The sequence below is a fragment of the Oncorhynchus mykiss genome, chromosome 21 (assembly GCF_057628025.1).
Source record: "Oncorhynchus mykiss isolate SJ-2025 chromosome 21, ASM5762802v1, whole genome shotgun sequence".
Taxonomy (NCBI): domain Eukaryota; kingdom Metazoa; phylum Chordata; class Actinopteri; order Salmoniformes; family Salmonidae; genus Oncorhynchus; species Oncorhynchus mykiss.
This window is the reverse complement of record NC_143042.1, coordinates 9,865,001-9,879,086: the sequence shown is the minus strand read 5'-3', so window position 1 is coordinate 9,879,086 and position 14,086 is coordinate 9,865,001. Positions and strand designations below refer to the sequence as shown.

The 14,086-nt window shown below is 42.4% G+C and overlaps 1 protein-coding gene across 12 annotated transcripts in view; it reads left to right on the top strand.

The window, feature by feature from the left end:
* The window catches only part of LOC110501015 (ankyrin repeat and sterile alpha motif domain-containing protein 1B), a 316,301-nt gene that overhangs the window by 200,628 nt on the left and 101,587 nt on the right, over window positions 1-14,086 (top strand). For all 12 annotated transcript variants that reach the window (XR_016490136.1, XR_016490137.1, XR_016490134.1 and 9 more), the window contains 2 exons: window positions 10,441-11,105; window positions 11,497-11,616. Coding sequence is in view for 8 of the 12 variants with exons in the window: in XM_090213690.1 (XP_090069816.1) it covers window positions 10,441-11,105; window positions 11,497-11,616 (785 nt within the window). In the remaining 4 variants the exon portion in view is untranslated. The remainder of the gene's footprint in view (window positions 1-10,440; window positions 11,106-11,496; window positions 11,617-14,086) is intronic.

Genomic DNA, 14,086 nt, shown 5'->3' with positions numbered 1-14,086 from the left:
CGCTCTGTCTCTCGCTCTGTCGCTCGCTCTCTCTGTCTCTCGCTCTCTCTGTCTCTCGCTCTCTCTCTCTCGCTCTCTCTGTCTCTCGCTCTGTCTCTGTCTCTCGCTCTGTCTCTCGCTCTGTCTCTGTCTCTCGCTCTGTCTCTGTCTCTCGCTCTGTCTCTGTCTCTGTCTCTGTCTCTGTCTCTGTCTCTGTCTCTCGCTCTGTCTCTCGCTCTGTCTCTGTCTCTGTCTCTGTCTCTGTCTCTCGCTCTGTCTCTCGCTCTGTCTCTCGCTCTGTCTCTCGCTCTGTCTCTGTCTCTCGCTCTGTCTCTGTCTCTGTCTCTCGCTCTGTCTCTGTCTCTGTCTCTCGCTCTGTCTCTGTCTCTGTCTTTCGCTCTGTCTCTCGCTCTGTCTCTCGCTCTGTCTCTCGCTCTGTCTCTCGCTCTGTCTCTCGCTCTGTCTCTCTCCTCTCTGTCTCTGGCTCTCACTCTCTCTCTCGCTCTCTCTTGCTCTGTCTCTCGCTCTGTCTCTGTCTCTGTCTCTGGCTCTGTCTCTCACTCTGTCTCTGTCTCTCACTCTGTCTCTGTCTCTCACTCTGTCTCTGTCTCTCGCTCTGTCTCTGTCTCTCGCTCTGTCTCTCGCTCTGTCTCTCGCTCTGTCTCTCGCTCTGTCTCTCGCTCTGTCTCTCGCTCTGTCTCTCTCCTCTCTGTCTCTGGCTCTCACTCTCTCTCTCGCTCTCTCTTGCTCTGTCTCTCGCTCTGTCTCTCACTCTGTCTCTCACTCTGTCTCTATATACTGTATATATACAGTTCATTCTAAAAGTATTCAGACCCCTTGACTTTTTCCACATTTTGTTACGTTATAGCCTTATTCTAAAATCTATTAGAATATTGATTAGAATTGCCCAGAGACTCTAAATTGTTTCTATAACGGGATTGGAGTCCACCTGGGGTAAATTCATTTGATTGGATATTATTTAGAAAGTCACACACCTGTCTATATAAGGTCCCACAGTTGACAGTGATTGTCAGAGCAAAAACCAAGCCATGAGGTCGAAAGAATTGTCCATAGAGCTCCAAGACAGGATTGTGTTGAGACACAGATCTGAGGAAGGGTACCAAAACATTTCTTCAGCATGAAGGTCCCCAAGAACGCAGTGGCCTCCATTGTTCTTAAATGGAAGAAGTTTGAAACCACCAAGACTGAGCAATCGGGGGAGGAGGGCCTTGGTCAGAGAGGTGACCATAAACCCGATGGTCACCCTGACAGCACTCCAGAGTTCCTCTGTGGAGATGGGAGAACCTTCCAGAATGACAACCATCTCTGAGGCACTCCACCAGTCAGGCCTTTATGGTAGAGTGGCCAGATGGAAGCCACTCCTCAGTAAAAGGCACATGACAGCCCCCTAAAGGACTCTCAGACCATGAGAAACAAGATTCTCTGGTCTGATGAAACCAAGATTGAACTATTTGGCCTGACTGCCAAGCATCACGGCTGGAGGAAACATGGTGGTGGCAGCGTCATGCTGTGGGGATGTTTTTCAGCGACAGGGACTGGGAGACTTGTCAGGGTCGAGTGAAAGATGAATGAAGCAAAGTACAGAGAGATCCTTGATGAAAACCTGCTCCAGAGCGCTGAGGATCTCAGACTGGGGCAAAGGTTTGCCTTCCATCAGGACACCGACCCTAAGCACACAGCCAAGAGTGGCTTTGGGACAAATCTCTGAATGTCCTTGAGTGGCCCAGCCAGAGCCCAGACTTGAACCCGATCGAACATCTCTAGAGAGACCTGAAAATAGCTGTACAGCGACGCTCCCCATCCAACCTGACAGAGCTTGAGAGGATCTGCAGAGAAGAATGGGAGAAACTCCCCAAATACAGGTGTGCCAAGCTTGTAGCGTCATACCCATGAAGACTCAAGGCTGTAACCGATGCCAAAGGTGCTTCAACAAAGTACTGAGTAAAGGGTCTGAATACTTATGTAAATGTGATTTTTATTTTTTTATATATACATTTTCTAAAATTTCTAAAAACCTGTTTTTCCTTTGTCATCATGGGGTATTGTGTATACTGCCCTACCTAGAAGAAAGGCAGTAACTGCTCATTTGGTCGAAAATGAGTTCATGTTATTTTTGCCACATTAAATACATGCTTAATCATGTGGATAAATACCCTTCCTCTATTGAATTGTGTTTTGGAGAAAATGGGGGGCTCATGTTAGCAGTAACTGCATAAAGTTGCTGTGAAACCAAGGTAAATAAAAGCCATTTTTCTCAGATTCACTCTATGAACAGTTACTGCCTCTGCTTGGTAAGGCAGTATAGATTGACGAGGAAAAATAACAATTTAATCAATTTTAGATAAGGCTGTAATGGAACAACATGTGGAAAAAGCCAGGGGGTCTGAATACTTTGTGAATACACTGTGTACACACACACCAGTCCTTTATCCATTTCCTGGCACCAGCATCTCCCCTGATGTATCCAGCTAATGACTGATCTTTTTTTTTAATGTATTTCTAGATTATAAGATGCATATGTGCATAACATTTATCCAATTATATTATTAGAACCAACAGACTCATGTGAGATACAGTAGCATTAGGTCTCCCTCTCAGAGCTTTACTGTGTAATTATCTGTGTATCCAACATGGTACTGTGTAATTATCTGTGTATCCACCATGGTACTGTGTAATTATCTGTGTAGCCACCATGGTACTGTGTAATTATCTGTGTATCCACCATGGTACTGTGTAATTATCTGTGTATCCACCATGGTACTGTGTAATTATCTGTGTAGCCACCATGTTACTGTGTAATTATCTGTGTATCCACCATGTTACTGTGTAATTATCTGTGTATCCACCATGGTACTGTGTAATTATCTGTGTATCCACCATGGTACTGTGTAATTATCTGTGTATCCACCATGGTTCTGTGTATCCACCATGGTATTATACTTGGTTATACACACGCACACAGACCATGTTGTCCTGCTGATCATAGTTTTGTTCACTGATATTACACACACTGATACACACAGCTCTGTTTGGCTGCATATCTGTTTGTCTGTTTATTGAGTATAATCTATCTCAAATCTCATTGTGAATATGTGGTGAGTATTGGAGTAGGGCATTGACTGTATGAAAAGAATGGACAATAAAGCTTTAGAAATTTGAATTTAAGGAAAATGTACTCCGCGACCTCAGGATGACACTGTACGTGCACGAAGACTAAATAGAATACTGTATCCATCCCCGGGCAGAATCACACACATACACACATACATAGATATACGGGCCAGCTCTCTTTCTGAGTTAGACCAGAAAGACTCCTCTCTCTCTCTGTCTCCCAATCCCTCTTTCACCCCACTGCACACAGAGACAGTGGCTGTCTCTCTCAAAGCATCCATTTGCCTCAAAGTACACCTCACAGAACTCAGTCAATGGGCCAGACACACTGATACATCACACATGTGCTCTCTCTCTTGCTCTCTTCTCTTCTCTATTCTCTCACACACACACACAGTGATGTTGACCAGGCAGCCGTGTCAGACCTCTGTCAGGAGATGTGTAGTGTGTACCGTAGGACCCTGCATCTTGACAGGGCAGCAGCAGATGTATGTGTTTCCCTCTATCATTCTTCTCTCTGTCTCTCTCTTGTTTTTAACCTTTATTTTAACTCTCTCTGTTAATCCTGATTCTGATGTGTTTTTCTCTAGTTTTAACATAGATCCTGTTTCCTCTGTATTGCTGTGTGTTTTTCTAGATCGGTAGGGATATGGTTATGGTATGGTTATGGATATGGTTATTGTATGGTATGGTTATGGATATGGTTATTGTATGGCATGGATATGGTTATTGTATGGTTATGGATATGGTTATTGTATGGTATGGTTATGGATATGGTTATTGTATGGCATGGATATGGTTATTGTATGGTTATGGATATGGTTATTGTATGGTTATGGATATGGTTATTGTATGGTTATGGATATGGTTATTGTATGGCATGGATATGGTTATTGTATGGTTATGGATATGGGTATGGGTATGATATAGATATGGTTATGGATATGGCTATGTTATGGTATGGATATAGTATGGGTATGTGATGGTATGGATATGGTTATGGTATGGATATGGTATGGTTATGGGTGTGTGATGGTATGGATATGGTTATGGTATGGTATGGATTTGGTATGGTTATGGGTATGTGATGGTATGGTATGGATATGGTGATGGTATGGATATGGTATGGTTATGGGTGTGTGATGGTATGGATATGGTTATGGTATGGTATGGATTTGGTATGGTTATGGTATGGTATGTGATGGTATGGATATGGTTATGGTATGGTATGGATATGGTTATGGGTATGTGATGGTATGGTTATGGTATGGATATGGTATGGTTATGGGTGTGTGATGGATATGGTTATGGTATGGATATGGGTATGGATATGGGTGTGTGATGGTATGGATATGCTTATGGTATGGATATGGATATGGCTATGTTATGGTATGGATATGGGTGTGTGATGGTATGGATATGGTTATGGTATGGATATGGTTATGGTATGGTTAGGAATATGGATATGATATGGTTATGGATATGGATATGATATGGTCATGGTATGGTTATGGTATGGATATGGGTGTGTGATGGTATGGATATGATATGGTTATGGTATGGATATGGTTATGGTATGGTTATGGTATGGATATGGTATGGATATGGTTATGGTTATCGTATGGATATGGTATGGTTAGGAATATGGATATGGTTATGTTATGGTATGGTTATGGGTATGGATATGGTTATGGTTATCGTATGGATATGGTATGGTTAGGAATATGGATATGGTTATGTTATGGTATGGTTATGGGTATGGATATGGTTATGGTTATGGGTATGTGATGGTATGGATATGGTATGGTTAGGAATATAGATATGGTTATGGTATGGTTAGGAATATGGATATGGATATGGTTATGGTATGGATATGGCTATTGTATGGTTATGGTTATGGTATGGATGGTATGGTTATGATATGGATATGGTATGTATATCATATGGTTATGGTGTGGTATGGGCATGGATATGGTATGGTTATGGTTATGGTATTGATATGGTTATGTTATGGTATGGTTATGGGGATGGGTATGGATATGGGGATGGTTATGGGTATGGTTATGGTATGGTTATGGTTATGGTATTGATATGGTTATGTTATGGTATGGTTATGGTCATGGTATGGTTATGGGGATGGTTATGTTATGGTTATGGTCATGGTATGGGTGTGGTATGGTTATGGTATGTATATCGTATTGATATGGTATGGTTATCGTGTGGTATGGGTATGGATATTGGTATGGTTATGTTATGTTATGGTTATTGTATGGTATGGATATGGATATGGGTATGGTATAGATATGGTTATGGATATGGCTATGTTATGGTATGGTTATGGGTATGTGATGGTATGGATATGGTTATGGTATGGATATGGTATGGTTATGGGTGTGTGATGGACATGGTTATGGTATGGATATGGGTATGGATATGGGTGTGTGATGGTATGGATATGGTTATGGTATGGTTAGGAATATGGATATGATATGGGTATGTTATGGTATGGATATGGTATGGTTGTGGGTGTGTGATGGACATGGTTATGGTATGGATATGGGTATGGATATGGGTGTGTGATGGTATGGATATGGTTATGGTATGGTTAGGAATATGGATATGATATGGTTATGGATATGGGTATGGATATGGCTATGTTATGGTATGGATATGGTATGGTTATGGGTGTGTGATGGTATGGTTATGGTATGGATATGGGTATGGATATGGCTATGTTATGGTATGGATATGGTATGGTTATGGGTATGGATATGGCTATGTTATGGTATGGTTATGGTATGGTTAGGAATATGGATATGATATGGTTATGGTATGGATATGGTATGGTTATGGTTATCGTATGGATATGGTATTGGTATGGTTATGGTATGAATATGGTTATGGTATGGTTATGGGTATGGATATGGTTATGGTTATGGGTATGTGATGGTATAAATATGGTATGGTTAGGAATATGGATATGGTTATGGTATGGTTAGGAATATGGATATGGTTATGGTATGGATATGGCTATGGTATGGTTATGGTATGGTTATGATATGGATATGATATGTATATCGTATGGTTATGGTATGGGTATGGTATGGTATGGTTGTGGTATGTATATCGTATTGTTATGGTGTGGTATGGGCATGGATATGGTTATGGTATGGATATGGGGATGGTTATGGATATGGTATGGTTATGGTATGGTATTGATATGGTTATGTTATGGTTATGGGGATGGGTATGGATATGGGGATGGTTATGGTATGGTTATGGTTATGGTATGGATAGGGTTATGTATATCGTATGGTTATGGTGTGGTATGTATATCGTATGGTTATGGTGTGGTTATGGTGTGGTATGGTTATGGATATTGGTATGGTTATGTTATGGTCATGGTATGGTTATGGGGATGGTTATGGTCATGGTATGGGTGTGGTATGGTTATGGTATGTATATCGTATTGATATGGTATGGTTATCGTGTGGTATGGGTATGGATATTGGTATGGGGATGGTTATGGTATGGTTATGGTTATGGTATTGATATGGTTATGGTATGGATAGGGGCGGCAGGGTAGCCTAGTGGTTAGAGCGTTGGACTAGTAACCGGAAGGTTGTGAGTTCAAACCCCCGAGCTGACAAGGTACAAATCTGTCGTTCTGCCCCTGAACAGGCAGTTAACCCACTGTTCCCAGGCCGTCATTGAAAATAAGAATTTGTTCTTAACTGACTTGCCTGGTTAAATAAAGGTAAAATAAAAAAATAAATGGTTATGGTGTGGTATGTATATCGTATGGTTATGGTGTGGTTATGGTGTGGTATGGTTATGGATATTGGTATGGTTATGGGGATGGTTATGTTATGGTCATGGTATGGTTATGGGGATGGTTATGTTATGGTTATGGTCATGGTATGGGTGTGGTATGTATATCGTATTGATATGGTATGGTTATCGTGTGGTATGGGTATGGATATTGGTATGGTTAGGTTATGGTCATGGTATGGTTATGGGGATGGTTATGGATATGATATGGGTATGGTTATGGATATGGTTATGGGTATGGTTATGGTATGGATATGGGGATGGTTATGGATATGGTATGGTTAGGGTATGGTATGGTATGGTTATGGATATGGTTATGGTATGGTTATGGTATGGTATTGATATGGTATGGGTATGGCTATGGTATGGATATGGCTATGGTATGGATATGGTTATGGTATGGATATGGTCATGGTATGGTTATGATATGGATATGGTTATGGTATGGCTATGGTATGGATATGGATATGGCTATGGTATGGATATGGGTATGGTTATGGGTATGTGATGGTATGGATATGGTTATGGTATGGTTAGGAATATGGATATGATATGGGTATGGTTATGGTATGGTTATGGATATGGTATGGATATGGATATGGGTATGGATATGGTCATGGTATGGTTATTGATATGGCTATAGTATGGGTATGGTTATTGATATGGCTATAGTATGGGTATGGTTATGGTTTTGGATATGGTTATGGTATGGTTATGGATATGGTATGGTTATGGATATGGTATGGATATGGTATGGCTATGGTTATGTTATGGTTATGGTCATGGTATGGGTGTGGTATGTATATCGTATTGATATGGTATGGTTATCGTGTGGTATGGGTATGGATATTGGTATGGTTAGGTTATGGTCATGTTATGGGGATGGTTATGGATATGGTTATGGGTATGGTTATGGTATGGATATGGGGATGGTTATGGATATGGTTAGGGTATGGTATGGTTATGGATATGGTTATGGTATGGTTATGGTATGGTATTGATATGGTATGGGTATGGCTATGGTATGGATATGGATATGGCTATGGTATGGATGTGGTTATGGTATGGGTATGGTTATGGATATGGTCATGGTATGGTTATGATATGGATATGGTTATAGTATGGTTATGGTTATGGTATGTATACTGTATGGGTATGGTTATGGGTATGTGATGGTATGGATATGGTTATGGTATGGTTAGGAATATGGATATGATATGGTATGGTTATGATATGGATATGGTTATAGTATGGTTATGGTTATGGTATGTATACTGTATGGGTATGGTTATGGGTATGTGATGGTATGGATATGGTTATGGTATGGTTAGGAATATGGATATGATATGGGTATGGTTATGGTATGGATATGGTATGGATATGGATATGGTCATGGTATGGTTATTGATATGGCTATAGTATGGTTATGGTTATTGATATGGCTATAGTATGGGTATGGTTATGGTATGGATATGGGGATGGTTATGGTATGGTTATGGTTTTGGTTATGGTATGGTTATGGTTATGGATATGGTATGGGTATGGTTATGGATATGGTTATGGATATGGTTATGGTATGGTTATGGTATGTATATCGTATGGTTATGGTGTGGTATGGTTATGGTACAGTTATGGTGTGGTTGGGTATGGTTATGGTATGTACAGTGGGGCAAAAAAGTATTTAGTCAGCCACCAATTGTGCAAGTTCTCCCACTTAAAAAGATGAGAGAGGCCTGTATTTTTCATCATAGGTACACTTCAACTATGACAGACAAAATGAGAAAAACAATCCAGAAAATCACATTGTAGGATTTTTTATGAATTTATTTGCAAATTATGGTGGAAAAGAAGTATTTGGTCAATAACAAAAGTTTATCTCAATACTTTGTTATATACCCTTTGTTGGCCATGACAGAGGTCAAACGTTTTCTGTAAGTCTTCACAAGGTTTTCACACACTGTTGCTGGTATTTTGGCACATTACTCCATGCAGATCTCCTTTAGAGCAGTGATGTTTTGGGGCTGTTGCTGGGCAACACGGACTTTCAACTCCCTCCAAAGATTTTCTATGGGGTTGAGATCTGGAGACTGGCTAGGCCACTCCAGGACCTTGAAATGCTTCTTACGAAGCCACTCCTTCGTTGCCCGGGCGGTGTGTTTGGGATCATTGTCAGACCCATTGTCAGACCCAGCCACATTTCATCTTCAATGCCCTTGCTGATGGAAGGAGGTTTTCACTCAAAATCTCACGATACATGGCCCCATTCATTCTTTCCTTTACACGGATCAGTCGTCCTGGTCCCTTTGCAGATAAACAGCCCCAAAGCATGATGTTTCTACCCCCATGCTTCACAGTAGGTATGGTGTCCTTTGGATACAACTCAGCATTCTTTGTCCTCCAAACATGACGAGTTGAGTTTTTACCAAAAAGTTTTATTTTGGTTTCATCTGACCATATGACATTCTCCCAATCTTCTTCTGGATCATCCAAATGCTCTCAGATGGGCCTGGACATGTACTGGCTAAAGCAGGGGGACACGTCTGGCACTGCAGGATTTGAGTCCCTGGCGGCGTAGTGTGTTACTGATGGTAGGCTTTGTTACTTTGGTCCCAGCTCACTGCAGGTCATTCACTAGGTCCCCCTGTGTGGTTCTAGGATTTTTGCTCACCGTTCTTGTGATCATTTTGACCCCACGGGGTGAGATCTTGCGTGGAGCCCCAGATCGAGGGAGATTATCAGTGGTCTTGTATGTCTTCCATTTCCTAATAATTGCTCTCACAGTTAATTTCTTCAATCCAAGCTGCTTACCTATTGCAGATTCATTCTTCCCAGCCTGGTGCAGGTCTACAATTTTGTTTCTGGTGTCCGTTGACAGCTCTTTGGTCTTGGCCATAGTGGAGTTTGGAGTGTGACTGTTTGAGGTTGTGGACAGGTGACTTTTATACTGATAACAAGTTCAAACAGGTGCCATTAATACAGGTAACGAATGGAGGACAGAGGAGCCTCTTAAAGAAGAAGTTACAGGTCTGTGAGAGCCAGAAATCTTGCTTGTTTGTAGGTGACCAAATACTTATTTTCCACCATAATTTGCAAATAAATTCATAAAAAATCCTACAATGTGATTTTCTGGATTTTTTTCCCTCATTTTGTCTGTCATAGTTGAAGTGTACCTATGATGAAAATTACAGGCCTCTCTCATCTTTTTAAGTGGGAGAACTTGCACAATTGGTGTCTGACTAAATACTTTTTTGCCCCACTTTATATCGTATGGTTGTGGTGTGGTATGGTTATGGTGTGGTATGGTTATGGTATGGGTGTGGTATGGTTATGGTGCACCTTTTACTGTCTCCATGTTAGCACGAGAGAGATAGAGAGAGGGAGATCTCATAAGATTGGTTACTGTGTGCAACCAATCTGTGGGTCTGTGTATGTATGTTGGACCTGGAATGTGTGTGTGATGCACTCCAACATTAATTTGTGTGTGTTTTCTCTCCTCAGACGACGGGCCGTACCAGCAGAACCCTCCCCTCGCCTCTTCCAATACACTCCTACTACCAGAAGACCGACGACAGAGCCTCGTCCCTGTAGAGTTCGCCGGCCTCCTCCACGGCTCCTCGCCGGCCTGCGAGACGCCCGACACACCCTACCACCTCTACACCTCCAACACCAATCCCAAAGCCCGAAAACACACCCCCTCGGACCCCCACACCAGCCCGGTAACCACGGTCGGTAACCAGGGCAACCTCACTTCTGAAACCCAGCCCTTTGAATTAGGAATTGGACTTCCACCGCCCCTCATTATCCCTCACACAGGAAACGAGGCGTTGGCTCTGAAGACCCCCAAAGATCCCCTCAAAGACGACAGACCCCCCAAACCTCAGGTAGTCTATCGCACCATTTTCCACACCCGGGTTAACCAGAACCCCCAGAGGGCCTCGCCCTCCTCCTCCTCGCCGTATGGTTGGAACGGGGAGGCGGTGGTGGTGAGGGGGTGTGTGTCGGGAGCTGGTGGACCCAGGGAGGGGACACCGGCGTCTGGATACGAGGACAGGGCCTTTACCCTGGGCAGGATGAAATCCATACCTCGCAGTGTGCTGGACCTAAAGCTCTCCAAGTCACTGTCCAAGTCTGACTCCAACCTGGTGGCTGTGTCACCCATACAGGTCTGTTGTTGTGTTTATATCCCCTTTTAATGGAGAAACAATGCTGTTTTTTTGACCATTCCCTCTTTATCTTGTGTGAAATGTCAGGTGTAATATTAATTACGGTTAAAAGTACTGCCCCAGGCTTATTACACTGAGAGGGTGGGTCTTGGTAAATGTATGGAGATTGCGTGGCTGTGTGCTCAATTTTATACATCTGTCAGGTGTGGCTGAAATAGACAAATATTTTGTTTGTTTGGTTACCATTGGGGGAATGACTGTTACAGAACCTCACCTTAGAATTTGCTTCAAGCCACAGACAGTTGTCCAACTTGATAAACGATATTGATTCAATTGATGGATCCATTGTTAAACGTAGATTAATGGACAGTGTGTTGACGGTCTCTTTCAGGAGGAGTACCACTGGGGGTCGGGGGCCAGGGGCCAGGGGCCGAGAGGAAGCCCAGGGGACACCGAAAGTCCTGGGGGCCAGCTTGAGAGAACACCCTCCTTCACTGCTGAATGGGAGGAGGTGAGAGAAGCACGTGCTGTGGCTGCTGTTCAGTCAGATAGAAATGTCATGTCTAGAACTTAAACAAAGAAGAAATGACGTGGTCTATTAAGACGTGGTCAATTATCTGTGAGTCTGTTCTACACAATTAGTTTCTGGTCCAAGAGAAAAGTGACATGAATGTCCAGGTTCCTTTACTTTCTCTTCTATAAAGTAAAAAAAGAAAAGGTGAGAGGAAATTAAGAAAAGAGAGGAGATTGAATAAGAAAAAAGGTATGAAAAATGCATACCGCGATGGAGAGATAGAAAGTAAAAAGCATTTGTGTGTGTGTGTGCGTGAGGGGGGGGTGATGTACCTCTGACATACTTTTAAGCATGATTGTGATCCACGTGTTTATTTCCATTGGTGAGATATATTATACACACTGACTCAGCCAAATGATATTCTGGTCACTATTCAAACTAGACACACACACACACACACCACCACTAATGCTTTTCTTGGGTGTGTTTGGAGAGGTGACCGATGTTAAGATGTGCAGGAAAAGGAGTCCAGCTTCATACCCAGGAACACACCCAGGAACACACACACGTTAAGCCACCTCTTCCATACACATATGATCAGCCTATACAATTCATTAGAAAGATATCAACCTCACTAATTGCCACTTTACAGTCCAAATCATCATCATTAGTGTAGAGCCTTGTTCTAGACTGGATTCTGCACTCCTGAACATAGCAACAAAACACTTAAGCTGATTGGCTAATATACTGGGTGTGTTTGACATGTGTGATCTAATTGATGTGTATGATCATATGGCTTTTTCACATGCTGTATAGTAGGGTTGTGATGATCCCAGTTTATCAGATGCTGTATAGTAGGGTTGTGATGATCCCAGTTTATCAGATGCTGTATTGTAGGGTTGTGATGATCCCAGTTTTTCACATGCTGTATAGTAGGGCTGTGATGATCCCAGTTTATCAGATGCTGTATAAGTAGGGTTGTGATGATCCCAGTTTTTCACATGCTATATATTAGGGTTGTGATGATCCCAGTTTTTGGTTCATTAGCGATGGTTTGCCATACATTGCAAACGCCATACAATTCTATAGAGGCTGAATGATGATGATAAATTACCTACAGATTATTCTATTAATCTGCAGCAATTATACAGAGAAGGGTCATATTTAATTACCTGCTTCGGGAAAACAGAATGGGAGCGCTGGGAAATGAAGGAAATCTACACTTTATCTAGAAAACTATGTGGACACCTATTCAAATGAGTAGATTTGTCTATTTCAGCCACACCTGACAGGTGTATAAAATTGAGCACACAGCCACGCAATCTCCATAGACAAACATTGGCAGTAGAATGGCCTTACTGAAGCGCTCAGTGACCACCAACGTGGCACCGTCATAAGATGCCACCTTTCCAACAAGTCAGTTTGTCAAATTTCTGCTCTGCTAGAGCTGCCCCTGCCAACTGTGAGGGGTGTTATAGTCAAGTGGAAACGTCTAGGAGCAACAACGGCTGAGCCACCAAGTGATAGGACACACAAGCTCACAGAACAGGACCGCTGGAGCGTGAAGCGCGTAAAACTTCAATTCCTCGGCTGCACTCACTACTGAGTTCCAAACTGACTCTGGAAGCAACCTCAGCACACTAACTGTTTGGCAGTTAAGCAGCCACACACAAGCTCACTGCCATTGGACTCTGGAGCAGTGGGAACGCGTTCTCTAAAGTGATGAATCACGCTTCACCATCAGGCATTCCAACGGACAAATCTGGGTTTAGCGGATTCCAGGAGAACGCTATCTGCCGATTGCACAGTGCCAACTGTAAAGTTTGGTGGAGGAGGAATAATGGTCTGGGGCTGTTTTTCATGGTTTGGGCCCCTTAGTTCCAGTGAAAGGAAATCTTAATGCTACAGCATACAATGACATTCTAGATGATTATGTGCTTCCAACTTTGTGGCAACAGGTGTGGAAGAACTTGACTGGCCTGCACAGAGCCATGACCTCAACCCCTTCAAACAACTTTGGGATGAATTGGGACTCCGACTGCGAGCCAGGCCTAATCGCCCAACATCAGTGCCCGACCTCACAAATGCTCTTGTGGCTGAATGGAAGCAAGTCCCCACAGCAATGTTCCAACATCTAGTGGAAAGTTATCCCAGAAGAGTGAAGGCTGTTATAGCAGCAAAGGGGGGGACCAACTCCATATTAATGCCCATGATTTTGGAATGAGATGTTCGACTAGCAGGTGTCCACATACTGTTGGTCATGTATTTGTTCTATTTTGAGAATAAATGCAAGAGAGAGTTCTGCTATAGCAAGAGGATGCCCACAAGGGAAGGCTCACTAAAGAACTGTATGTGCTTATATGGATAGTGCTCTTAAACAGGCAATCTGCTGTTGATACATCCATTTTTGGACTTATAAATCAATTATATGTACCCATTGATTCTTGAAGAATATAACTTATAAATG